Raw genomic sequence first — 27,518 nt, 5'->3', positions numbered from 1 at the left:
TCTGTAAAATACTGACATAATAATAAATAATACATCAAAACTCACAATTTGAAGAAACAGAGCAACCATTGGAACCAGATACAGCAGGGGTGTTGGAATTATCAGACCAGGAATTTAAAACAACTATGACTAAGTTGCTAAGGGCTCTAAATGGGTAAAGTAGACAGTGTGCGGATAGATGGAAATTCTAAGAAAGAACCACAAAGAAATGCTAGAGATCAAAAGCACTGTAACAGAAATGAAGAATGCCTTTGGTGGGCTTATTAATAGACTGCACACAGCTGAGGAAAGAACCTCTGAGCTTGAGGACATCTCAGTAGAAACCTCTAAAGCTGAAAAGTAAACAGAAAAAAAAAGACAGGGGAAAAAACCAACAATATCCAAGGACTGTGGGACAACTACAAAAGGTGTAGTACACACGTAATGGGAATATCAGAAGAAGAAAGAAAGGAATTATTTGAAGCAATGATGACTGAGAATGTCCCCAAATTAATGTCGGACACCAACCCACAGATCCAGAAAGCTCAGACAACACCAAGCAGAATAAATGCTAACAAAACTACACCTAGGTATATCAGTTGTAAACGACAAAAAATCTAAGATAAAGAAAAAATTCTGAGAGAAGCCAGAGGGAAAAAACACCTTACGTACGAGTAGGAACAAAGATAAGAATGATATCTGATTTCTCAGAAACCATGCAAACAGGAAGAGAGTGTAGTGAAATATTTCGTGCTGAGAATAAAAGTCTACCAATCTAGAATTCTGTAGCCTGTGAAATTATCCTTCAAAAGTGAAACACAAATAAAGACCTTAGACAAACAAAAATATGAAGGAATTGCTACCAGTAGACCTGTCTTATAAGAAATGTTAAAAGAAGTTCTTTATTTTATTTTTTGTAAACTATTTAAATTTTTTTATTTATTTTGGCTGCATTGGGTCTTCGTTACTGTGTGCAGGCTTTCTCTACTTGTGGCGAGCAGGGGCTACTCTTCCTTGCAGTGCAAGGGCTTCTCATTGCAGTGGCTTCTCTTGTTGTGGAGCACGGGCTCTAGGTGCGCAGGCTTCAGTAGTTGTGGCTCGCGGGCTCAGTAGTTGTGGCTCGCGGGCTCTAGCGCGCAGGCTCAGAAGTTGTGGCGCATGGGCTTATTTGCTCCGTGGCACGTGGGATCTTCCCGGCCCAGGGCTTGAACCTGTGTCCCCTGCATTGGCAGGCAGATTCTTAACCAGTGTGCCACCAGGGAAGCCCTTAAAAGTTCTTAAGAGAAAAGGAAGATGGTATAGGTCAGAAACTCAGATGTTGGGACTTCCCTGGTGGTCCAGTGGTTAAGAATCCCTGCTTCCACTGCAGGAGGCACAGGTTTGATCCCTGGTCGGGGAACTAAGATTCCCGTGTGCCGCATGATGAAGCTAAAAAATAAAAATTAAAAAACTTAAAAAAGAAACTCAGATGTACGTAAAGAAAAGAGGAGAGGGAATAAGTGAAGGTTAAAACAAAATGAAACAAAACAAAAAACCCTTCCTTTAACCTCACATTCTCCTCCAGAATCTGCCCCATTCTCTGCTCTCCTTCACAGCAAAAGTCTTCAAAATAGTTGCCTATGGTTGCTGCCTCCACATTCTCGCTTCCCATTCTCTTCTTAAGCCCCTCCACTTGAATTTACTCTCCAGCACTCTGCTGAAATGGCTCTACACAAAGATCACCAGCCACCTCCAACTTGCCAAATGCAATGATCAATTCTCTGCCCTCCTTTTCACCTCCTCACAGCTGATCACTCGTTCCTTCCTGAAATACCTTCTTCTCCTGGCATCCAGAAACCCACACCCTCCTCCCTTTTCCTCCTGTATCACTGAGCACTCATTCTCAATCTCTTTTTCTGATCCCTTCTCCCCTGTCTCAGCTGCAAATGCTCATGTGTCTCAGGGCTGGGACTGGTCCTCTCCTCTCATCTGTTCACTGTCTCTCCTGAAGGCTCCTCATCCAGTCCCCTAGCTTGAAATATTATCCCTATGCTGATGTCACTAAGTTGAAATCTCCAGCTCCGATGTCATCCCTCAGGTTTAGAATTATACATCAAGTGGCCTATTTGCCCTCTCCCCATGGATGTCATATGGACATCTCCAACTTAACATGGCCTCCTCCCCTCCTCAAACCTGTTCCTTCTCCCATCTTTCTTTCTACAGTTAATAGCACTACCAATCACTCAGTTGCTCGGGACAAAATTCTAGAAAGTCATTCTTTTTTTTTTTTTAAATTAATTTATTTGTTTTTTATTTTTGGCTGTGTTGGGTCTTTGTTTCTGTGCGAGGGCTTTCTCTAGTTGTGGCGAGCGGGGGCCACTCTTCATCGCGATGCATGGGCCTCTCACTATGGCGGCCTCTCTTGCTGCGGAGCACAGGCTCCAGACGCGCAGGCTCAGTAATTGTGGCTCACGGGCCCAGTTGCTCCGCGGCATGTGGGATCTTCCCAGACCAGGGCTCGAACCCGTGTCCCCTGCATTGGCAGGCAGATTCTCAACCACTGCGCCACCAGGGAAGCCTTTTTTTTTTTTTTTTAACAGTCTTAATCATTTATTTACAAAGACATGAACTTGTTTCTATTTGGAAAAATAGACTGAGTGACACAACTGGAGAAAAAATAGACTAAGTGACACAACTGGAGAATACACTTATTAATAACAAAGCAGATTAAGAAGGAATAGGCATATAGTAAAATAACTTCAATATAGTTAATGTGAACTAGAGAAATTTCCCATTTTAAGTAGCATTGAATCTACCAGCCTCACCACCACTATAATTACTACTAAAAAACGAAAACGCATTTGACTAGAAGGAGAATTGGTTTTTAAATACGCTTACAGAATAAATTTTGTCAGTATTCTGCCAGGTATTCAGAATCTAAATCATTCGCCAAAGAAGCTATTCTAAAGCCTTAAACTTTCTAGTCAAATGAGAAAAGAAAAGTGAAAACAGGAGCAAACCTCACTTTTTTGTTGTTCATCCCTTGAACTATTAATAATTGCATGAAAAGTTATTGCAAATTATTAGGCATATAAGTCCATAATATTTCCCACTCTGTTAATTTATTTGAAGCCCGTTACAAGACATGTAGATTCTCAGAGGAAACTTTGTTTACTTACCATGATTATCAGTCTTCAGGTGAATCACCTAAAATCAGAATGTTTTGCCGTGCCCCTTCCGAATCACTTAATCCCTACCAAATTCTGATTAAAGAAAATGATGGCTCTTGGAGACCATTAGAAATAATTATCCCTTCTACAATCTATAATTTGATCATGGATAATTATGTGATGTAACAATAGAATAAGTAGACTTCTTTCTCTCTCTGCATTTGTGTGTGGCATAGTCATGCCACGTTTGCTAAATATATTTTTAAATGACCTATTAAAATTAGTCAGCTCTATAAATGTCATGGCTAGGAAAGGTTTAGATAATTGCGATGCATGTGGTGCTCAAGATTGTATTTTAGTTTCCTTCCTTAATACTGGAAAAATTAATTCAATAAAAACTTTTATACCAAATTAGTTCAATGGGCTAGACACTGCTGGGAGATAAGTTAGCAAATCTGACATGGAAATCATTATGGATCACACAGTCCTGGAGAAGAGAAAGACATTCCTCAAAAACCACACAAATAAATACATATTTACAAACTAGGATAAAAGTGATGAAAGAAAAAGCATAGTCTTCTGTGAGTGAGTATAATAGGATTTCAGAAGTTTTCCCTGAAACAGCCATCTGTGAGCTGAGATTCTTTTATTGTTATAAAATATACGTAACTTCACATTTATCATTTTAACCACAATTCAGTGGCATTAAATACATTCACCATGCTGTGTAACCATCAGCACTATCTATATCGAAAATTTTTCATCTTCCCCAACAAAACTCTGTACCTATTAAGCAATACTTCTTCCTCCCTCCCTCCCAGCCCCTGGCAGCCTCTATTCTATTTTCTGTCTCTGTGGATTTGTCTCTTCTAGATACCGCATAAAACTGGAATTGTACAATATTTGTCCTTCTATATCTGGTTTATTTCACTAGAAAGTCATTCTTGATTCTTCTCTTGCCCTCAATCCCCACATCCACTCAACCAGCAAATGCTATCACCTCTCCCAGCAAATTACATCCAGAATGAATGCAGTCGTTTCTCACCATCTCTACTGCTATTCGCCTAATCGGAACCACCATTACCTCTCACCTGGCCCAGTGCAACAGTCTCTCAGGGCTGCCCTTTTCCTCCATTGTTTGTCCTCCTCTCAGCAGTCAGTGTGATCTTTCTGAAGCAGAAATCACATCACGTCACTCCTTTGCTTAACAGCTCCAAAGGCTTTCTTTTGTATAGTCTGTTTCTGACAGTGTGTTTTTCTGTGTTGGAAATTACTTAATAAGTAATAGGGGACTGATGTTGGGATAACACAGAAGTTGTGCCGGTTAACATGCCATTTTTCTAGCATGCTAACATTTTGAAGCGACCTGTGGCCAACTTCCTCACCCTTAAAAAGGCCTGAGCAATATACGAAGACCCTAAGCAAAAAGCAGGAAATCTGCAGAGACTTTCCTTTAGTACTAGTGTGGCTGCTTTAGTGCTTTCAATAGTGGCTGTGGTCCTTTCTGCGGTAAGCTATCTGTCCAGGCTGAGTACAGATGAAGAGGAAGATGCTGCAGAGGCATTTCTCCCATGGTAAAATGATGAAAAATAAAAAGGCTATGTCCTGAATCATTTATTTAATTTCACTGAGGATGGTCTTTATTAGAAGTGAATGCCCTCAAGGACTCACATCTTGGAGGAGGAAGCTGACCCAGGGTTTAATACTGTGAAGGATTAACTGGTGGGGATACAGGACACAAATGCCATAGAGACATAACTCCACTATTACTACCATTGGAATTGCTGTTGCTTTCTTAATGCTCCGGTTACCATGTTCCTTGGGTTTTGAGTGGTTTTCCCTAACCCTACATTTTCCCATAAGCCCTATTATTTTTAGCACATATTTTTGCAGAATGTGAAGTTTTTCAGAGGCATCGTTATAATAGAAACATCTGTACTTATAAAATCCAAACTTCTTACCACCCTCAGTCCCCATGTTATATCTACCTGCAAAATATGTCCTGAATCCAATCACTTCTCACCTCTTCCACAGCTACTACCCTAGTCCAAACCACCATCTTTGCTTGCCCAGACTACTGAAATAGGCTCCTTTCTTCTCTTTTCCTTCTAGTTCGTTCTCTACACAGCAGTAGAGATCCCTAAAAATATCCCTTTAAAATATAAATCAAATTGCACCAACACTCTGTTTAAAAATCAACTCTCTTGGGGGGGAGTGATAAATTGGGAGTATGGGATAAACAGATTCACACCACCGTATATAAAAATAGATAAACAACAAGGATTTACTGTATAGCACAGGGAACTATATTCAATATCTTGTAATAAACTATAATGGAAAAGAACCAAAAAATGAATATAGATATATACATATATATGTATAACAGAATCACTTTGCTCTATACCTGAAACTAATACAATATTGTAAATCAACTATACCTCAACTAAAACCAAGTCCAAAAAAAGTTAAAAAAAAAATCAACTCTCTAACTGCTTCCTATTATATTCCAAATAAAACCCATTCTCTTTCCATGGCTCTCAAACCATGCCTCAGAGTCTTTTTGTTTGCTGCTCCCTCTTTCTGGAACTATCTTTCCCCAGCTCTTCACCTGGCAGGTTCTTTCTCATCATTCAGGTACTGGCTTAAATGTTATCTCCTCAGTGACCTTCCCTCCTCACCACCCTAAAGAATTTTCTCCCCCCACTAAATCGGCTCTAGCACATCATCTTGATTTGATTTGTTCCCAGCATCTACCATCTAAATTTATCTTTCAAAAATATATGCATTGTCTATCTCCTTTCTAATTTCCCCTTGTTCATTCCTGTATTCCCAGACCTAAAACAATGTTTGGGTCATAGTTTGTATTCACTGAATGAACAGATTAACCAGTACTTCTGAAAGTTTTATAAGCGAATTCCTGATTGTGTGGGACTTGGACATAAAAAGTTCTAAGATTTGCAGACCTGTTCTTGTATTCCATGGATATTCTTGAACTCTCCCATTCATTCATTTGAAGAGGTTCATTGACTTCACCATTGTCCCCGTCATCATTCTGGGAGATTTCAATATTCAGGTGGAACTGGAAATGAAGCTCAGTATCTTGGTATTAAGACAGTGAGTTTGTAACAGAGTTATTGGTATATATAGATATGAAATAGAGAGTCTTCTCACCAACTGGCCCAGATCCCTACTCTCTTGCAGTGATACTGGCCTTTGCATTTGAATCTGGCTCTTGTTTTTTCATTTTCATCAAAGATGGAGCTACTTCTACTGGTTAGTGATGATGTGTGTAGTCAGATTGGAAGAGACCTAAACTAGTTTGTAAAGACACAACATTTTGGTAACATTTCCGGTTGTCTGCAGAGCAGGTAGGGAGAATAAAATGACAGGGAAGAAGAGCATCAGGAGGTCAGAGAATGAAATCATTGTAGGAATCAAATAAATGGACTTTCCAATGCAAATATTCCACTATTCATTCAGGAAAGACGTTTTCTATCCAGGAAGATTTCCAGAAATGAGGATTCCATAAGCTTCCCACTGAGAGGTCCTATCAGAAAGCTTAACCTATCTTAGCAGGGCCTTTTGCTATGATTCAAATCCAGTTCTGCATGAAGATGAAGAAAAAGAATGTAATAAACTGTAAAATGATATTTTTTATGTTCCTCAGTAGAGATTAACTCTACCTTTGAGCCTTGTGTTTTCAAACTCTTATCTCATTGGTTTTATATTACAGATAACTGTTGTTACTCCCCTTCTCTTGTCCTACTTGTTCTTCACATTTTTCTAAAAATGTGGAGATTCTCACAGAATACAACATTCATGATGATGATTCCCACCCCTGAAAAAATATCTGATTGTCTACTTTGTGCCAGTCATTGTTCTAGGCACTGGAGAGACAGCAGAGCCCAGGAGAAGGCCATGGCTATTACAGAGCTTGCAAGGCAGCCGGGGGGAGAAGGGGGGGTGGGGAAGGCAAGTAAACAAATAAGATAATCTGTTGCTGTGAAAAGGATTCAACAGTAATAGCATCAAGGGGGAGAAGAGGGTGGTTTACTGACGGTCAGGATTTCTAAGCAGGTGATACTTAAGCAGTCTAAAGGATGAGAGAGATCCAGATTGGCCGGGGAGAGAGCATCCCAGGCTGAGGCATGTGCAAAGGTCCTGGGATAGGAATGAGAACCCAAGGTGATGGCAGTGTGATTGTGATGAGTCTGGAGAGGCAGCAGGGCAAGATCACTCAGAGCTTTGTGCTCAGGCCACAGTAAGGAGTTTGAACTTTATTCTAAGTGTGACTGGAGCATTTAAATAGAGAGCCATCAGGGCACTGTGGGCAGTAAATGTGGTAGGAGTGGACATGGGGAGAAGCGTTCATATGTTGGGTGTATTTGGAGTTAGAGCCAACATGGCTTGGATGTGGGAGGTGGAGAGAGAAACCAAAGATGATTCCTAGATGTGGGGTTTGGACAGTTGGGCTGCTGAGGTGGGAGGACTGGGGGAAGAACAGGGTCTTTCATTCCAATATTGAAATCAACAAAAATGATGACAAGGTGGTGGTAAAGCCAATGAACCTCTTTAAATGAATGAATGGGAGTGTGCAAGTGTATCCATAGAATACATTCATTCATTCAACAAATATTTATTTGAGCCCCTATTAAGTACCAGGCACAGTGCTAGGCTCTAGAAATGGTACTGCTGGATCACTGCCACATTTTTTTTTTTTGGCTGTCTTATCTCAACATAGATGACAGCTGCCATTTGAGGAGGGTTCATGCCTAATGCTGCCTTTATTCTCACTGCCCCTTCTGCCCCACTTCATCTAGTATATTAATAGATACACACTGGTTCAATCTATACTTGCTAATGGACTGAATCAAATTAAATAGATGCTATAGTGAGTGTAAATACACCAAACCAATAGTCTAACACTACTTGTATCTTAATATGGTAAGCAATATATTCGTAGTAAAAAGCATTGAAATGATACACAAATTTTTATTACCCTAATCTTTAATTTCCTAAGAATCGCCTGAAAACCAAAGCTTATCTTGTTCATTTAAAAGATAGTTTCAGGAATTCCCTGGTGGTCCAGAGGTTGGGACTCCGTGCTTTCACTGCCAAGGGCCTGGGTTCAATCCCTGGTCAGGGAGCTAAGATCCCACATGCCGCATGGCGCGCCACGGCCAAAAAAAAAAAAAAAAAAAAATCTTATTTTTAAAGTAAAAGATAGTTTTAAAATAAAGAAAAACAAGAGCTCAAGGTATCACATTTTCAAACTTTAGACAGAGTTGAGTCTAGAAATTTTTACATTAAGATGTTGCAGGTTTATCATTATTATTATTAAAGTCTCAATTTCTATGAAAAAGCTGGAAATGGCAAATCGAAAAACGCTTTATTCTTAAGAGCTTTGCTCTTCTAACATTATCATTGCTATTTCAGCAGAAGCATTACAAAGGGGTGCAAAAAGTAGAATAGTGGCAGCAGAAAAGCCACCTTTGTGCTGCTGCTGTCTGAGCTTTTAAATTTTTATTTTATTATTTATTTTTCATTTTTTAATTAAAAAAAATTCATAAAAGATTTTATTGTCCGAGCTTTCTTTATCTAGCCTGGGACCACTGGTGCATCTTCATCACACAGCCCGGAAATGCTACAGATAACTAAACTATAAACACAAGCCAATCTAAAGATGCTATCTGAGCGTACTGTATCTAACCACAGTATCCTCTTGGTTCCAAATGAAAATTGAAACAAGTCTGTAGGACAGATCTGAACACCTAAAAATAAACTTTAAACTGTTAAGTATTTTTCTCAAGCAATCGATCCCTGCGATAATTGGTGTCCAAGAATTTAGGCTATTTGCAATAGCAATTAGTGATTTTAGAAAGGGATAATTTTAACATTTTTTCTCACATCAGGTTGTATTTCACTTAGAGAGATATGAACAAAGCCAGTCAGGTAAATGAAGTGTGGTAAGAAGCAAAAATAATTTGAGCAAACAGATTTTTTTACACTAATTTTATTTATTTATTAGGACATATCACAAGATTATTTATAGTGCTTCATAACTTGTGCTTTTAAAAAATAGAGGGATTTGAAATTAATCTCTGGATTACTGCGTAAGTGGTTTTAAGAAAGAACAACTTGAAGAGCAGCTTCTTGTTTTTATAAGTTGTTCATTTTTCTGAAGCATTTATGAATATAGACTTTAAATGAATAGAAGTGACTGTCTAAAAACAGGCATGCAGTTTGTAAATCTGAGACTCAATAAGGAAAAAATAATGTGTAAGAATATTGACAAATATTCACAAAGGGCACATTTATAAGCCTTCTGCTGTTGTCCAAGCCATGGCATTGTTCAAACTAATTAAGAGCACTTTTTTTTTTTTTTTTTTTTTTGGCCTCACCTTGCGGCTTGCAGGACCTCAATTCCCGGACCAGGGATTGAACCTGGGCCTCGGCAGTGAAAGCACCAAATACTAACCACTAGACCACCAGGGAACTCCCAAGAGCACGTCTTGGCATTATTTGAGAAAGGTATATTCAGAAAACTAGCTAACTCCCACCTTTTCTCCAAGCCTCAGAATCACCAAATAATTTACATCAGGAGAAGATTCCACTCTAAAAAGGAAGAGGTAGTGGCTTCCAGATTGGCTAGATTTGACAACGCAGGGCTTGAGAAAGAGCCCAGAGAGAGTTACTTGAGAAGGAAGAGATCCTTGGAACAAATTACTCCAATTTTGCTGTCGGGTTTCTTTTGTAGAAAGTAGTAATGATTTCAAAGATTTCATTAATATTGGCAAGACCAGTAATATTCTTACCTTCTAACATTAAGTTTCAAGTATGTTCCTATACAAGGTACTTGTAGACTCAGAGGGCAGGGCATTCAAACCTTTCAAAGGCATCTCTGAAGCAACTTGTGGTTCATGCACTCAGGGTTGAATACATTATTTGAAATCTATATATATAGTCTTAAGGAGCATTACTCCTTAGAAACTGTACGGTAATTGTTGAGCATTGCTGTGCTTACAATCCACCCGTACATTTTAATTTTCTTTTGATAACAAGATGTATTGTTGCTCCACAGTAAATTCCATTTTCAGGACCAATAAAACCTGATTGCTTAGAAAACAGGTGAGTGCTTCATGACTCTTAACGTCTGCTCATCAATATCACCTTGTAAATTATTTACCATTTTACAGCTGTTTGTGACTTTTGCTCCAGGGTGTTTATATGAAAAGAGCATGAGTACTTGATATCAACCAAACTAATGAGCAGGGGAAAAGAAGTCAGAATGAAAACGGCCTCCTTCTGACAGGCTTAGAGCCAATTTATGTCGTAGTTATGTGTTCCAACCACTGTGTACGGAAGATAAAGCATTCTTACCCTTTCGTTTAGAAAACCAATTTTCCAACAAATTACAATAAATTGTAGTAAAACACAATAAATATAGTGTTTAAATGCTTCTGGCTTATCTTCAAAGGGAACACTATTTTGGTTTGCAGTTTTTCTATGTTTAACTTTCTTCACCTCTTTTACTGATTTATCCCCGGTGAAAAGCCTAAAGATTTTTAATAGATCCCAGACATCAACTAAAACGTTCTCAGAAAGCTGTCCTGAAGTATAAGAACTCTTTTCTGTCTATAGAGGGTAATGATTACACTGACAGACGGTATAATGAGAAAGCACCAATGCAGTTTATTTTAATTCTTCTAATTTATGAGAATAACTTAATGCTACATCAGAAGTCAATTTATCAATACTGAATTTGGAAAGCACAATCAAGAAAGACCCAAATTTTTACTGGGACAACACAACTTAGCATATACTAGATACCACGATTCTAGAACAAAATCAAAAGCAAAAATCTGAAATATGCATGACAAAAGTTCTTAAACTCCAGGGGATCCATGAACCACCCCAAACTGTACACAAAATGTTGTGTAGTGCATGCATAGATTTTTCTGGGTAAAGGTCCTGTAACTTTAATCAGCTTCTAGAGGGGCCCAAACAGTACACAGTAGAATTCTGATTTCCTCTGTATTTTCAACAATGGAAGCTGTGGACCTTGGGAAGTTTACTTTTGCATGTTTAAGCCTCAATTTTCATGGCAAGAGGGTAGAAAAGAAAAAAGTAACTTGCGAGGACTGGGCAGGGAAAAACTCCGAAGTGTTCTTTACTTCATAAGTTTTAGTAACATGTTCTGGTTTAGAAAGGGGAAATGGGGACATCAGTGGTAACATCATAAGCTGAAGCAAGGAGGCTCCTACAGGGATTTTTCAGGTCCTTAGAAAAACCAAACTTTAGTATGAATAAAGCAATAGCAAGAATGAAAAATGCAATTTAACTTAGGTCTAATTTTCTGTTTCTGCATATTAACAACTTATTTTTTATTTTTGAATATCACAAACTTCAATCAGAATACTTTAAAAAATATTATTCTGCATGCACTTAACAAATCTGACAAAAGACAAGAATCCAGTTGACTTGTTCACATATATTTAAAATCGGTCAGTACAGATAACCAGACACATTTCACTGCATTGAGCTGAGGGCATCCTACCTCTATGCACACGTTCATGTAACACTACTGGTTAATTACCCTGGAGCAGAGGCAAAATGGAGATGGAGGAATCACCCTCCAAAGCAAGTTTAAGGGATTAAACGTCATCATCATCGTCTTCATCGTCGTCATCACTACTGAGGACAAAGCTGCTGCCTGTGGAGAGGGGCCCTTCCTCCTTAACATTCCCTAAATCACCCACAGTCCCTCTCTCATCGGAATCTTCAAACAACTTGTCACTGGCATCGTCATCAAACAACTTCTCGTTGGAATCGTCATCTTCGAACATCTTGTCATCTATGGCTTCAATTTCCTTTCCATCAACGTCTTCCTCATCTTCTTTTCCATCTGAATCTTCAAACACCTTTTCATCTGCATCGTCTTCTTCGTCCTTTTCATCTGCGTCTTCCAGACCCTTTTCTTCTGCATCTTCTTCATCCTCTTTTTCATCCGACTCATCGTCAAATACTTTTTCATACACATCTTCCTCTTCTTCCTTCTCATCTGACTCTTCGTCAAACTCCTTCTCAGAGCCTTCTTCATCAAACATTTTCCCAGAGCTGTCATCTTCGAATTCTGATTTTTCAGAGTCATTTTCCCCTATCTCTTTTTCAAGAACGTTTTCATTAAATTCCTTCTCAGAGCCCTCTTCCTCAAAACCTTTCTCAAGGCCGTTTTCTTCTAACTCTTTTTCAGAGTCGTCTTCAAACTGCTTTTCCGAGCACTCTTCAGACCCTTGTTCTGAGCTGCCATCTTCAGCTGCCTTCTGGGGGCTGGCCTCCTCCTCAGGCTCCTGCTCAAGGCCGTTCTCATCAGGATCTGTTTTGAGTCTCTTCTTTTTGGACTCTCTTTCTGCGCCATTCTCTTTCGACTCTTTTTTAGGACTACCCTCTTCATGCTCTTTCTTGGGGCTGCGTTCTCCGGACTCTCTGTCGGGGAAGTCTTCTTCATGCTCTCTTTTGGGACAGCCTTCCTCAAACTCTCTTTCGAGGCAGCTCTCTTCAGATTCTTTCTGGGGACAGCCTTCTTCAGCCTCTTTTTCAGGGCCACTTTCTTTAGCATCTTTTTCAGAAGCAGCTTCTTCAACTTCTCCCCCATCTTCTGTTTTTTCAAACTTCTTTTCATCTATAGGTTCTTCAAATGCCATTTCAGTTGCGGCTTCTTGAACATTCGTTTGAGATGTGCAAGGGTGCTCTGAAAAATGCCTAACTCTAGAAGGCCCCGCCCTTTCTGGAGCCCAGACGGAATCTGAACGCTGAAGGCCTCTGTTGGCTTCGGGAGTGTTGAGGAAAACCTCCCATCCTCTCAGCCTTTCCTCCCTTTCTCTCGTGGTCTCCTCCACCTGTGTACACATGGAAACTACCGTTAAAATATGTTGTAGGCCAAAAGAAGTAACAGCGTCTCTGAACATTTCTAATATCGCCAAAAGTACTCTGATTTTATAAGGTATCACTTTTAGGAAATTAAAGCAATTCCCTATCTTCAGTTTCCAACACTTTACATCTTGATTTACTAGAGTTGACCTTAAGATCATTTAAATAAACGCCTAATACCACAGCACTGCAGAAATGTCTCATCAATTAAAAAGTTAATAATTGAACTGTCTGTACTTTACAAGACAGAAAGGAAGAGAGCACTTTAATTTGTTCTTCTCTTATTGCTATCCTGAGCAAGCCTCAAGACTTATAAACTGATTTCAGACTTATAAACTGAAAGACTGAAACATTTTTCTTTCCGTACTCTGAATATAAAGGATTATTTAAAAGAAGTACTGTTAAACAGATTAAACAGAACTTAAAACTTATGTGAAAAACTGCTAGATCAGTATTTGTTGGTAATGAAACAATTCATGTGCCCTTGACAGTTGCAGAACTCACCTGATAATCTGTAGTCCCATCCCACGCTTGGGCAGTGATTTGACGGCCACCAAACCACCTTCCATTGAGGGTCTGAATACAATAATCAGCTTCCTCCGGATCCCTAAAGGACACAGAGGCCACACCATCAGGGTGTCTCTAGAAAGACAAGGAAGAAAAAGAAGGAATGAATGAGAACATTTAAAGTAAAACATATACATTTGACAAAGTAGGGAAGTAGTGTTCCTTCTGATCATTTGAGCTAAAGATTTTATATGAAGTCTTTCTTCCTTTTTACTGCAGCCAGTAACACGCAGCTAGCTGCTTCTTCAGCTTAACATTGTCTAGCAAAAACCAAGCATGATATCCTTGGAAATGTTCCTGCTGATAACACCGTCTAACGAGACGCAGAACAGTATGGCTGTTAAGAACGTGGACTCTGAAGTTGAATAGCCCTGGGATTAAATCCTGGCTCTGCCACTTACCAGCTGAATGACCTTGGGCAAGGTGCTCAATCTCTAAACTTCCTCATCTGTAAAATGGGTAACTAACCAAAATGGGTAAAATAGCACCTACCTACCTCAGAGGATTTGGAGGATTTAATGAGACAACATGTAAAGTAGCTGTAGTATGCAATCAATAAATGGTGACTCTTTCAATTATTATGTGTTGATTCTGGATGTAAAAAAAAGGTGAAAAGGGGAACATACAGGAGAGTATTTTTCTTGATTGTTCTTCTCCAAATACGGAAGAAGAAATAATTCAGAAAGAGGGGGAGATGTGGCCAAATAGGGAACCATAAGGTCTCATACATGTCTCTTATACTTTTTTTCACCTGATCATAAACTCTAGAGTGATGATAAAGGAAAATAACCAAGGGATATCACGTCTATCAAAGCCTTCGCTTGTAATCCACGTTCATCTAATAATGCTATCTAATACTGCTTACAGATGACTACCACTAGACAGCAGACCTACTACATAAAAACATTTATGTAAAATTTGGAGGCATACTGACGTTTGGTAATAACTTATTAAAATGGAAGAAAATTGCTTAAGAAATCATTTGTCCAAGCCATGAACTTACATCAAAGAGAAGGAGCTTCCTAACTTGTCCAAACTTTGAACATTCCACCCGCAGGTCTTCTCTGATCTCGTTCAGCACCAGTGGATCATCCTGCAAAAACACACTTGATTAAAATGGGCTTGCCCCCTTCTTTAAGTATAATTCCTGAGAATCAAATTTCTTACTTTGACAAACCAACGAATAAACAAAGGTTTTGCTTAAGGTTAGTTGTTTGTCTGCAGTCTACAAAATTAAAAAAATCAAAGTCAAATGAAGTTAGACTACCACAGCTGCTGCTACTACTACAGGTCTGCCCTGCTTTAAGATGGGGAATAGGCAAGTATGGTAGGCAGCACTAGGGGTGTGCAGTGGCAAAGGAGAGGGAAGGGAAGTGTCAGTGGAAATCACAAATAACAGCAGCTGAAGCAGGTGAAGTCCTGTGGCTCATATTAAGTCAGAGACTGCTAATTCCTATGTTCTGCACCAGGATCACGACGACTGTACCGATGAGGAAATTTTATTTTGTGTTTTGCATAGATTCCTATTTACAGAAATGTTGTAATGGGGAGACATATATCCCTTTCATTGACTAAGTGTTCTAAGATTATTCTTTGTGCTTCCACGATTCTATTTTAACTCACAGGGTAAACCTCCCCCATAAGGGTTCCTGTTCATCTTGCCTCCAAGTCCCAATACATGAAAAAGGCTCATAAAAAAGTTACGTTATCAACTTGAATTTCAACTACATACAAATATAAACGAGGATATCCTACCTACAAATTTCTAATGAAGCAGACTTACACTTTTTAGGAAACATATGAATTTGTCTATCTCACGGGTTTATATGTTCCTCACCAACTAAAGAGAACAGCAAAACATGACAAGTGGCTTCTCCTTCCTAAAGTTTTGTCAAAAGGCAAAAATAAACAACTGGTAGGCAGTTACTGAAATCAAATTTAAAATCAAAACTATCAAATCCTATAAATCTGAAGCTTCGAAGAGTACAGCTGGCAGGACTCTGGATTTCTCCCACTTATAAAATCTAACTGTGGAGAATAGGCCAATTTGTTTTATAGAAAATTCTCAGGCCTGAGAGGAATGGGGAATGGAGCATAAACTCCATGTACTCATGTGGTGGCTTTTACGGGGGTGTATGTGGGGGGGGGGTAGCTCCTATCAGATTGTGAGCTTTCCGCAGGCAGGAATCTCCTTTGACTGAATTTCGAATACCTCACAGAACACAGCACAGTCTTTCACGCAATGAACAGTCAATAAAAGCTTTTTCAGAGTTTGATAAACTGTTCCTAATAACTCCATTTTATTTACCAAGGGAAATCAGGGTTATTTTAAAAACAAACAAAAACTGTTTCAAAATATTTAACACATTTAAGCATGATTCCACTGTAGGGGGAGGGGTGAATTACCATTTTTATTTCTTTATCAAAGTCTCACGACTTTGCTACAAGAATATCAAATTTCAGCCAAAGACTTCCCAGACCTCTGTTTTCATGTTTACCAGCTTGAAAAACAAATATATCTTCACTGTTATATAGTATCATGAGGCTTAAAGATAATAACCCTCTCCCCCGGGAAATATCTTTAACCTAGCTAAGCATGAAAATTTTCTAAAGACAACACTTTGCAAGCAACAGACCTGAGACTAAACTCAGACTGAAACGCTGAAACCTTCCACAGTCAACACTTAAAATGTTTTTCCAGGGTGATATTTTGTTTTCCCAGAAATAAACCGTATTTCTCATTCTTTTCCAAGCTAAACCTACACTGTCCAAGATAGTAGCCACTAACCACACGTGGCTACCGAGCACTTGAAATGTGGCTAGTCCAAATTGAGGTGTGCTGCAGGTGTGAAATAAACACCAGATTTTGAAAATTTAGTACCAAAGGGGAAAAAAACTTCAATGTAACATAGCTTATTAACATTTTTATGTTACATGTTGAAATTATAATACTTTGGATATACTGGGTTAGATAAAATTCATTATTAGAATTAATTTACCCCGTTTCATGTTGTTTTTGTATTGTGGCTGCTAGAAAAATTTAAATTACACATGTGGCTCACATTATACTTCTATTGGACAGCGCTAGTACACACAATGAGAAACCTACCTTTGCATCTGAGTTTTGGTTCTTCACCTCCTGGTATTCAAATTTGCCAGGCATGAATTTTTTAAATAAGGCTTTGAATTAAATACTGAAAACCCCTTAAAGTTACATTTAAAATATTAGCCTTCACTGTTCACCCTGATACCAAAGAGTATTTCTAGGTATTTTGGTTCTAACACTAGTCAACTGTCTGGAGTAAACATATACAGGCTCACCTCGGAGATATTGCATGTTCGGTTCCAGACCAGCGCAATAAAGCAAATATTATAATAAAGCAAGTCACACGAACTTTTTTGGTTTTCCTGCTATGTTTACACTATACTGTAGTCTATTAAGTGTGCGATAGCATTATATTTTAAAAAGACATGCCTTAATTAAAAAATACTTTATTGCTAAAAAATGCTAACCATCATCTGAGCCTTCAGCGAGTTGTCATAGTAACAAAGATCACTGATCACAAATCACCATAACAAATATAATAATAATGAAAATGTTTAAACTACTGGGACAATTACCAAAAAAGTGACACAGAGAAATGAAGTGAGCAAATGCTACTGGAAAAATGGCACTGACAGACTTGCTCCATGCAGGGTTACTACAAAAACTTCAATTTGTAAAAATAAAAAAAAAAGAAGCAGTATCTGCAAAGCTCAATTAAGCGAAGCACAATGAAACAAGATGTGCCTGTATTCCACCCCACAAAAGCTGATTTCTTTCTGACACCCCGGTTACCTGACAATTCAGTTTTTGTCTTCTACTACAAACCTCAATGCTGATCTGTTCTTTAGATTCATATGGAATCTCTGGACAAATCAAACACTCCCCAAAAACATCCAATGAAAGCAGTTTTCCAGTTGAACACCTCTATCCAGAGTTATATAATGTCTACACCAGCGTTGCCCAACAGAACTTTCTGTGTTAATAGAAGTGAATACTCCATTATCCAATATGGTAGCTACTAGCCACATGTGGCTAATACACCTGAGGAATTAAATTTTCATTTTATTTCACTTCAATTAATTTAAATTTAACCACATGTGGCTAGAGTCTAGCATACTGGACAGTCTACTACAGTGATGCACTTTTATGTTCAGGCCCATGAGACACTGAGCAAAAAAACAAGACTCCTGACAGGCTCTCATCAAACTCGTCAGACCACACAAGACCAGTCAGATGGGCAAACAAGGACAGCATCAAGGGTTTCTCTGCCCGTGAACTCTGAAGCCCATCACTGCGCTCCCAGCCCCTGTGGTGCAGCAGTCTGAAAACTTTCCTCCATTTGCAAAGATGCTAAAGAGAAAACGTTTTCTTCCTTGAGTGGATGAAAACACTCTGCCTTGTGAGTAAAAAGGGTTTCATTCAATCATTCTCTCACTTTTTCTTCCTATAAATACTGAGGGCCTACTATGTGCCAATCATGATTCTAAGCACTGGGCATATAACAGCAAACCAGGCAGACAAGAGCCCCAGCTTTCATGGAGCTCACATTCTAACAGAGAAGATCCAGTTACTTCAGATAATAATAAATGCTATGAATAAAATAAAACAGGGTTAATATAAAGGTTCTATAACTCCAAAGTTTATATTAAACCAGTAAAGGTTTTTTTTCTTTAAGCTATCAAGAATTTACAAGCATGAAACTTTTATCTTTAAAAATATCCACTGGAGGAAATTTGTGGGAAGTCAAGGAAGAATAAATATGGCTTTTTGGAGGAAAGAATATTTGTTAAGCTAGGAAAAATTAAGTGTGCCCAGGGTGATAGCTAGACTTAAATTAGGGTCTCAACGAACAACGGCAGGAGGCGGAAACACATAAAGGCAATTGCACAATACACTTCAACTTGCACAGGGCCCAGATACTTCATGAATTAAGTTTGCATTTATAATCATGTCCAAGTGTTAGGCGTATGGAATGTTGTGAATCACGGATCTCAAGTCACAGAAAGTAATAGGTCACCTAATTAAAAAACCAATTATCTACCAGGGAAATAAAATGTAGGTGAATCACAGGAAACTCTGGAGTTGTACCCAGTAGACTAGATACCATGATCCATCTGTGCATGCCTTTCAAAGTCCCACCTGGCAGGGATAGCATTTCAAAAAGCATCTAGTGTGCATGTGTATGTGTGTATTTTTTAAACATGCTTCGTTATCACTGCAAGTCTAATGCAGCTCTGCCGTATTTCAAGATGCTTCAGGGTTCTAGTCAGAAGAGACACCAAACAGTATAAATAGACCACAGGTATCTTCCCAATGACCTCAAAAGACACAGACTCCACAGGTGCATGATAAACCCTATCACATCACCATCTGCAGAGATGGAGTTCAACAGACAATTCTGGTGCCCTCTCTAAGGGGGATAAAATGACACTGTCACTCTAAATCTGCTTAACCGCACAAAAGGAACAAGAGTGGGCCTTGGGTGCAACTAGATCATTTGTAAGCCATCTGAAATTTTACATTATGAACATTTTTTTCTTATGTGTAATTTGTTATCATTAATTTCGGAAGTCAGGCAGAGAATAAAGAATTCTTCCATGAATGATCCCATCGGTCTAGGCCAAAACACAGAGATAAGGACAAGAGGCAGAACATAACACAAGGTACCCTGATGGCAATTAATATTCCTTAAACCTCTCTAGTAGCTCTTCCTCCTTTATTCACTTTTATTTGTTGTTCCTAGAATCTTGCATGGACACCAATTATTACAAAGTCCTCTTAATAGCCACTAAAGAGTTTTGTAAAGATTAGGTCCTAAAAAAACAACCTTCGCTACTCAAATGTCAGGGGCTGTATTTCATTAACCTAAGGTTTTTTAAGGATCAAACTTTTAGCACTAAAGTGAAGTTTTCATTTCCAAGTGTGACACTGGTCCTCCCCACCAAAATCAGCCTGCATTGTTGAACTGCACTCAAAATCCACAAGCGACTCCCATAAATCTTCTAAAGATTGTATTTTTAATCATTTCCCATACCAAGTAGCTGCTGTTTGGGGCCACGGTACAGGTATTAGACAGGTTTACCTGCGATACGATTAAAGGAACGCTGGGTTAAACCTGGGAAAATCTGAAACCTTCAGGTGATTCTTGGTATCACTTTCCGACCCTGAAGACTAGATGAACGTGCAGGATGTGACATGAGAAGGATGGGGTGAGGCAAGCTTTGGGCTCCCTTGAAAGAAAGCATATCTATGTTTCTATCAGTAAGAATACTGCTTCCTACCTCAAAATCCATAGGATGAAACATATTTCTGATGATGACAACTCGCTCGTGGCGCATTCGGGACGGGCCAGCTCTTCTCTCAGGTCTCCAATCCAACTGCCTAACGCGACAAAGCAGGAACAAGAAGCTGTGAATTTTGTTTCAGACTTGTCAGAGCGAAAAACAAAAAATGAGCAGTTAAATATAATCCTTTATTGAGCACTTAAATAGTGATAATTATTTGATTCCAAAACAACAATGTGTATTTTAGTCACAGCTCCATTACAACTTTCTGAATAAAAATAATGGTCAGGTGAAAGATGGACGCAGTATCTGAAATCCCCAGAATATATATATATTTTTCAGAACAGCTGGCTGGTTACAAACATTCCAATGAGACTCCTGAAAAATTGCTAATTATTTAGTATCTATGACTATCTAGGAAGAGACACTGAGGCCAAGAAAATGTTCAAATTGTATTGGTTTTTAGGTATTTTACGATTATAAAGAACAAACTGCATTGAAATATGTAAAACTACTCACTCTTTGTTACTACCTTAAATTTTACTGATTTGTTTATAAAATTTTTAGGTATCTATTTTAACGATTCCTGTAAAAACTATAGACATCACAACTAAATGCTTCTTTGATCATTTTATCATTAGTTTAAGCATAGTGTTAGAAGTGTTATTAGAATTCACTCTGATAAAAGTACTTATTTTGGCTCATTTCTTAAAACCAGCATATTTCAAAAAACATATTAAATAAAGGGAATAGAAACTTGATGACTTGTATATACTATACACAACCACACAGTACATGATAAAATGATAAAACCTATCATTTCTAATTTCTAACTCCTACTAACAAACCAGTATGCAAAAATTTAGCTCCTGGTGTAGCTGATCCCATCCACATGAAAAATGAACTAATGGCTCTGGTATATAAACCTAAACCATCTTACTTAATCTGATGTTCAACATTTTCTGTAGAGATGGCTTTCTTATTTCATTTAAGCCCATGTTATACTAAAAATGAATACCCCAGAAAACGAAAACCACCACCACTGCCAAATCATCCTATTACACAGATTACTGAGGGTTTCCGATGATCTAATGAAATTTTTTAATTTTTATTTTATATTGGAGGATAGTTGATTTACTGTGTTGTGTTAGTTTCAGATGCATAGCAAATAAAATTCTTTAAAAATAATCTGTAGGCATACTTGATGGAACAAAACTAGGTGGTTATAGGGAGGGTGGGAGAGAGACGCAAGAGGGAGGGGATATGGGGATATATGCATACGTATAGCTGATTCACTTTGTTATAAAGCAGAAACTAACACACCATTGTAAAGCAATTATACTCCAATAAAGACGTTAAAAAAAAAAACCAGGTGGTTATTACCAAAAGTATACTCTAGGATATTTATATGAAATCTTTCAAAATGGAAAAAAAAAAAAAAACCACAAACTTTTGTTGCATAGACAGCTTTTTCTTGTAGTCTTTGCACTTCTTCCTCTTCTTTGAGGCGTCGTACTCCCCCTTCAGTTGAAACTTTGCCACCTCCACATGTAATTTGTAGCCTCTAATTTCATCGTCATCCAAAAGTTTTAATGCAAGATCCACAGATTCTCTCTTTGTAAAGGGAAAGCAAGTTACAGTCAGTAAGTTACACACTGAAATGAAGCTTCAGCAGGAGTGTTTTAGATGAATGATGACTATACATGAAATAAAGATTTAAATGTAACTACCTACATGGGAATAAAGAGCTACAGAGCACGTACCGGAAAATGTGTACTTAAGACATAGCTGTCCTCAACCAGTTATGTGAACCTAGGCAAGTTATTCAAGCTCCCTGAGCCCCAATTTCTTCATCTGTAAAATGGGAATGGAAATGCCTTCTTTGCAGGGTTCTTGACAAATTTAAATGAAATAAGGCATATAAAGGATAGTGACTGGCATACAGTAGGTACTCAATAAGTTATACCATTACTGGAATAGTAGTTTTGCCTCCTGGAATCTCAATTTCTCCTCTATACAATGAGGTAAATGGACTTGCGTGATTTCTAAGGTGCATTCCAGTTTTAAAATTCTAAAAGTTTCCTACTTAAAAGACTAGATGACTCAAGAAACTGGGAATAGCATAGTCAGCCTTTAATCTTTTGTGTTCACCAATTAAAATGTAGCTCTGTGATATACTGGGAACAAGATGATTATCTGATAGCTTGAACATTACACACACTTGAGGATTCTGGGTCCTATACAAAGGGGGCAATTGTCAGCTCTACACAGATTCAAAGATCTGAGGACCTGAGGAGAACTCAAAAGGACAACTGAACTCTGCCATGCAATTAAATATGGATCCTGGAACAATTAACTATATTCTTCTGGAACTCAGTTTACTGGTTTGGCAATCTTGCACTTTTATGGGTCATAAATTTGACATATCAAATTTGTCAAAACCCCATTTTTCTCTTCAAAATTTTAAAACCCAATCAAACCCCCTAAGAATCTGTTCACAGATTTTTAGTAATCCTTGAAGAACTTATAAAGCATTCAATCTCCTTACATTTGAAAATTACATAAATATCTTCCTATAATGGTCGTACTCATGTGTGAGCCCATCATGTTCAAGAACCAGATCAAAAACCTATCTCCCCCAAAGCTTGTCAGCTTAATCTTACCCGCCCTCTGATTTCACTGAAATGTTGTATACTTGCAACACACTTGTGATGTTGGTACTGTTGTTCCATCACTTTGATTTTGCTTTGTAATTATTTTCAGGTTCCATGACACATGTACACGCCATCATTGTACCCATTTCTTTTGTACCATGCAGTAATGCGCAACACATGCTCCTAAGGGGACAGGTGTTCCAAAAATGATGGCTGCCTTTGGCACTGAGCTTCCCCCCATGCCATTTATGGTATCATGAATACATAAAGTTCTGCAAATGTCTGTTAATACCACTCTCTCTTCTCTCTCATTCAAAATATATTTCAAAGCACTAAGCATAAGTTAGCACCTTTATGGTCTAATTCAGGGGTCAGAAAACTTTTGTAAAGGGCTAGTGAGTAAATATTTTAGGCTGTGTGGGCCCTGTGGTCTGTGTGGCAACCACTCAACTCTGCTGTTGAAATGTGAAAGGAGGTACAGACAAATGCGTAAATGAATCAATGTGGCCCGGTTACAATAAAACTTCATTTACAAAGACAGGCAGTGGGCTGAAGTTTGCCAAACCCTGGTCTAATTCATTCCAGTGGGCAAATAAAATGTTACTGGCTTTCTTTTTTCTGCGAATTTTTAGAATGTGTTCTGCATTGATTATATGCATACACTCCTAAAGAGATCTTTGCAGCAAGAATTTTTTTAAGACAAGAGAAGTACCTCGGTCATATGACTTACATAATACCTTGACCTGGTAACATATTTTCTTACAAGAGCGCGTGAATAACCTTACCAATGTGATACACACAGGCACAATCTGAAACAACAGTTTTCTTCACATCCTGTTTTGAATAGCTCTCACTCTTGGTTATCATCTATACAAAATTATAGCCCTGGTTCCTGAGTTAAAAATGGAGATAGGAAAATGAAAAAAAAAAAAAAAAAAAAAAGAAACGGAGATAGGAGAAACTTACTTGACCACATAACTAACCTTCAAATAACAGCAAAGTCCATCTCCTTTAAGATTTCCTTGATTATCTTTGTAAAGCTTGACCTTAAATTCTTCTGTGTGAGGATCTCTCATAATAATGCCAAACTTGGACATGAGCTGTATAAATTCATCCACTGTAATATCTGGAGGCAAACCTATGACGTTAGGGGGAAAAAAATTATAAAGGCATCTAAAACAAAGGTGAGGATTACTTAGGGATTCTACCAATTCGAAATCCATGACTTGGATGAGCGCAATTTTGATTTTCTAAAAGTATGTAAAAATCTCACATCTATAGACGTGAAGAAATGTCATGTTTTAATGTATTCAAATATACATTAAAATCATGCTTTGCTTAGGCCTTGTATCAATGAATCTGAAGGGGCAAACAGCTGTGAGTTACCTAAAGCAGACAGAAAGGATGGCACGCAAAGTTACATACACTTAATTTTTCTCAGTTTCATAAAAAAACAACATATCCCTCACTCACATAAATGGCTGAACAAATAATGACACAACGATACAAAATAGAATTCAGAGAAACTGAAAACTAAAAAATCACTTTGTGAAAAATCTCAAAATCAAATATTTTCTACTCTAAATGTGGTTAAAAAGGTATACATACCAGACACATACACATTTGTGTTTCTGTCCTCTTCAACATGAAACCATCCTAAAAATCAAAATCGAGTAAATAAATAAAACACATGCCAGAAAAGGTAAGAGTCCCATTATGAAATCCTGACAGTGTGGCAGTTTCTCAAAACTTCCAGAAGCTTTTTCTTACCCTTAGAACAAGACAGATGAAATCAAATCACTGTCCAGCTTTCAAAGTATTTGGATCTTTGGACAAGTAATTTGTTTCAGAGCCCAGTCTGAAAAAAGATGGCTAGTTTATCTTGGTTCTTTATGAATCTGATATTACCTTAAAAAAACCTCACCCTTGCACTGACTTTAGGCCTTGGCATAAGTGGCTTCTGACTCCAATCTACTGTGTTAGACCTGGCCAAGCTGAAGCAAAATTGACTTCTTGAGTTTAATTTAATTAAACTCAAAAAGGACAAAAAAAAATCACCTTACAAACAGAACTTTAGATAATCTCCTAATGACAGCTCTATTTTGCAAAGGAAGAAACTGAGAACTGAACTGAATTGAAAGAGCCCACCGGATGCCCACAGGTTAGTGAGAGAGCCAACATATGAACCCAAATAATAATATTTAAAAAACCCATCTTATGATTCTGTCAAAGCTATTTTATAATTCTCCCAAAAGTAACTATATATACACACACACTCATATTTTTAATTTTTACACTCATGTTTGCAAGCTAAATCCACTTGCCTGATTCACCCTTTCTCTTTTCTCCCCTCTTTTTGGTATCACTGGGTTCGGGGGATTTTCTTTGCGGAGGTTCTTCTGCAGTCCTAGCACTGACATCTTGGACGTTCGCAGTAGAACTAGACGCACCATCGTTAGGAAAGCCATAATTGGCCTGATATGTAGCAATAAAATCTTCAGTGATCTAAACAAGAAATTTAGCACACACACATAAATTCAAAAATGATTTCCTCACGCAAAAAGTTTACAGTGTTAAATAACAGCATACTCAGTAATACAACTTAACATACAAGTGTTTCTGTGTCAATGCAAGAACAGTCACCTTATATAGAAAACTGCACACAAAATAATAAAAAATTAGGACATGGGTACTTGGATTATCAGCACAAAAGTCTGAGATACTATTAAAGGCATTTTAAGTTGGCACCTTTTCTAGTTGTTTTACTTGTAAATTACTATCTCTGCAGTCTACTTGACTAAGGCTACAAATAAATATAACAAAGGAAGTATCAGATAACAATAAACAGAATAAAAACCAACAGTCAACTAATAATCTAACAACAGGGTCAAATTTTCTTTTGCTATATGGATGAACAAAAGTATATCTACTCTAAATATTTAAATACCTGTAGGCAGAGAACACAAAGAGTAGAACTCTGATTTGGTGTGTAAAGAATGGGGCTAACAATTATAAAATTAAATGCTATTTTAACACCGTCACTAATTAAATCACATTATCATTTAATGTCAGAACAAATCAAGAACAAATCCAACTCACAACCATCCTCCTGGCTCTTAGGGAAAAAACACAATTGCACAACAAAAGAAATATAGTTATATCTTCACACCAATCAATGTTAGGCACACACAGGAATGAGGAAAATTTAAAACTTGAAGTTTGAAGAGGTATGGGCTTCCATAACATAAAAAGATAGAGCCACAAATTAATCCATTATCAGACGATTGTTAAAGTACTCTGAAGGCTGAAGAAACCAAATATGCACTCTAGCTGGCACCACCAGCAGCCAAGTGAAATAGTAAGTTTAACAATTCGGAGGGATTGGAACATACACACAAATACAAAGTGGGAAAGAAAAAAGGTGAAATAAATAATTAAAAAATCACACTCAAATTACACAATGGAGACACAGTTTGTATTACTGGCTTGCAAGTCTATTACTGTGTGATAAGTATCCTTTTTTTCCACCCATACCGTGAGACTTTGATTAACAGGGTACTTTGACCAAAAAGTTTAGAGACCCAAGCTTAACATCAGTCCTTTCACCGTCAAGCTAAAATAGAATACTTAACAATTTCCAAGTACTCTAAATAAATATGCTCAGATCTTTTCCATCCATATTCTGTGCACCTCTTGTCATATTCCCGTGGTAATATGGTTCAAACATACGTGTCTAGGGACAAAATTTAGTAGGAAAGTAAAAAGAGGTGCAAAGTTCAATCAGTAAAGAATTATCAATTTATCAATTTTTCAAATCAAGAAGCTGAATTGTGCACATAGCACATCAGCTAAACATCTGAATTCCTAGGATAAGTAAGATTGAGACTACGTGAGATTAACATCGACTGAATTTGCTCTTGGTGTTTTTCCTCTTTGCAATAAAAAGCAGTCACCAACTGTAACCTTCATAGATAAAATTTATAAGGCATGGAAAAGGCTTAATAATTAAATTACATTGAAGCCATCTCCCTAAAGATTTCCGTTCCTTTACACGTCGGTTCTGCTACAGACACAACAAAAAGAAACGTCACTATCCAGAGGGGCTCTAACCCAGGACCTCAGCAAAGAAAACGTGAAAGGAGCGCCCCGCGAGGCTGGCCAGGCGGGCCCGCTGCGCATCGGCGCCCGTGCGACTTTTACCTTGGGGAACCAAGCCTTCTTGTCCAGGTCCCACTCGTATGGGGTGTCAGTCGACTGCTGCCGGAAAGAATCGTTTTCTCCACCGGGATCTTTCTCGGTGTCGCCGTCCTCAGTGCCTCCGTACAATTCTTGCATTCGCAACTGCTCATCAAACTCGTCGTTCTCATCCAAGTTGTTGCAGCTCATGTTGCCGACTTAGCCCAGTGGCAGGGTCCGGGAGAGCGAAGAGGCCGAACTGACGCTGGAGGGGAACAGAGAAAGGGAGGCTGGCCGTGCTCAGCCCGCGCCCCCCCGCCCGCCTCCCCGCGGCGCCCCAGCAGCCCCCGGGAAGTCAGGGCCGCTCGCCAGCCGCACCGCCCCCCGCCCGCCGCGCGCACGCGCCGCTGCTCCCGGCCCCGCCGCCCACCTGGCTCGCCCCGCTGGGTCTTGACACCGCCGCTCGGTCCACAACGCGGCGGGAGCGAGCACAAGGTGCTCTGTGCTCCCCGCCGGCCGGGTCTAAGACGACTGCGGCTCCCGCCGTAACGTCTGGAAACCGCTTGACAACGGAGGCCCGCTCATGCTAACGCAGTCGCCATTGTTGACGCGTCGCGACGTCGCGGGTCGCGCAGACACTCCCCCAGTGGCGTCAACAGGCGCCGACGCGGGCAGGCGGCGTGGGGCTCGGGGGGTGGGGCTCGGCGGGCGGGGCTCGGGGTCTGCGCTGCTG

At 38.8% G+C, this 27,518-nt stretch overlaps 1 protein-coding gene across 2 annotated transcripts; it reads right to left on the bottom strand.

Annotated features, from left to right (window-relative positions):
* Positions 1–11,604: 11,604 nt before the first annotated feature.
* HTATSF1 (HIV-1 Tat specific factor 1) lies at positions 11,605–27,406 on the bottom strand. Of its 2 annotated transcripts, XM_082446135.1 has the most exons (10): positions 27,216–27,406; positions 26,810–27,050; positions 24,934–25,114; positions 24,218–24,265; positions 23,593–23,747; positions 21,406–21,569; positions 19,953–20,052; positions 14,629–14,718; positions 13,563–13,700; positions 11,605–13,027 (listed from the first exon to the last, which is right to left on the bottom strand). In XM_082446135.1, the coding sequence occupies exons 2-10, from the start codon at positions 26,993–26,995 to the stop codon at positions 11,783–11,785; spliced, it is 2,307 nt and encodes a 768-aa protein (XP_082302261.1). In that variant the 5' UTR covers positions 26,996–27,050; positions 27,216–27,406; the 3' UTR covers positions 11,605–11,782. The 2 variants fall into 2 exon arrangements, with proteins under 2 accessions (XP_082302261.1, XP_082302262.1); XM_082446136.1 differs by lacking the exon at positions 24,218–24,265 and having other exon boundaries at positions 27,216–27,380.
* Positions 27,407–27,518: the final 112 nt, after the last annotated feature.

Source organism: Balaenoptera physalus (genome assembly GCF_965194825.1).
Source record: "Balaenoptera physalus genome assembly, chromosome: X".
Taxonomy (NCBI): domain Eukaryota; kingdom Metazoa; phylum Chordata; class Mammalia; order Artiodactyla; family Balaenopteridae; genus Balaenoptera; species Balaenoptera physalus.
Note: the sequence above shows the minus strand (reverse complement) of the source record. Positions and strands in the feature narration are given on the sequence as shown.

Excerpts from the sequence above, each read along its gene's own strand:
- HTATSF1 (XM_082446135.1), bottom strand. The coding sequence starts at position 26,995 with ATGAGCTGCAACAACTTGGATGAGAACGACGAGTTTGATGAGCAGTTG. Across the intron at positions 25,115-26,809 it reads AGAAGGCTTGGTTCCCCAAG|ATCACTGAAGATTTTATTGC; the intron begins GTAAAAGTCGCA and ends TTTCTTGTTTAG. Across the intron at positions 13,701-14,628 it reads GGAAGCTCCTTCTCTTTGAT|AGACACCCTGATGGTGTGGC; the intron begins GTAAGTTCATGG and ends TTGTCTTTCTAG.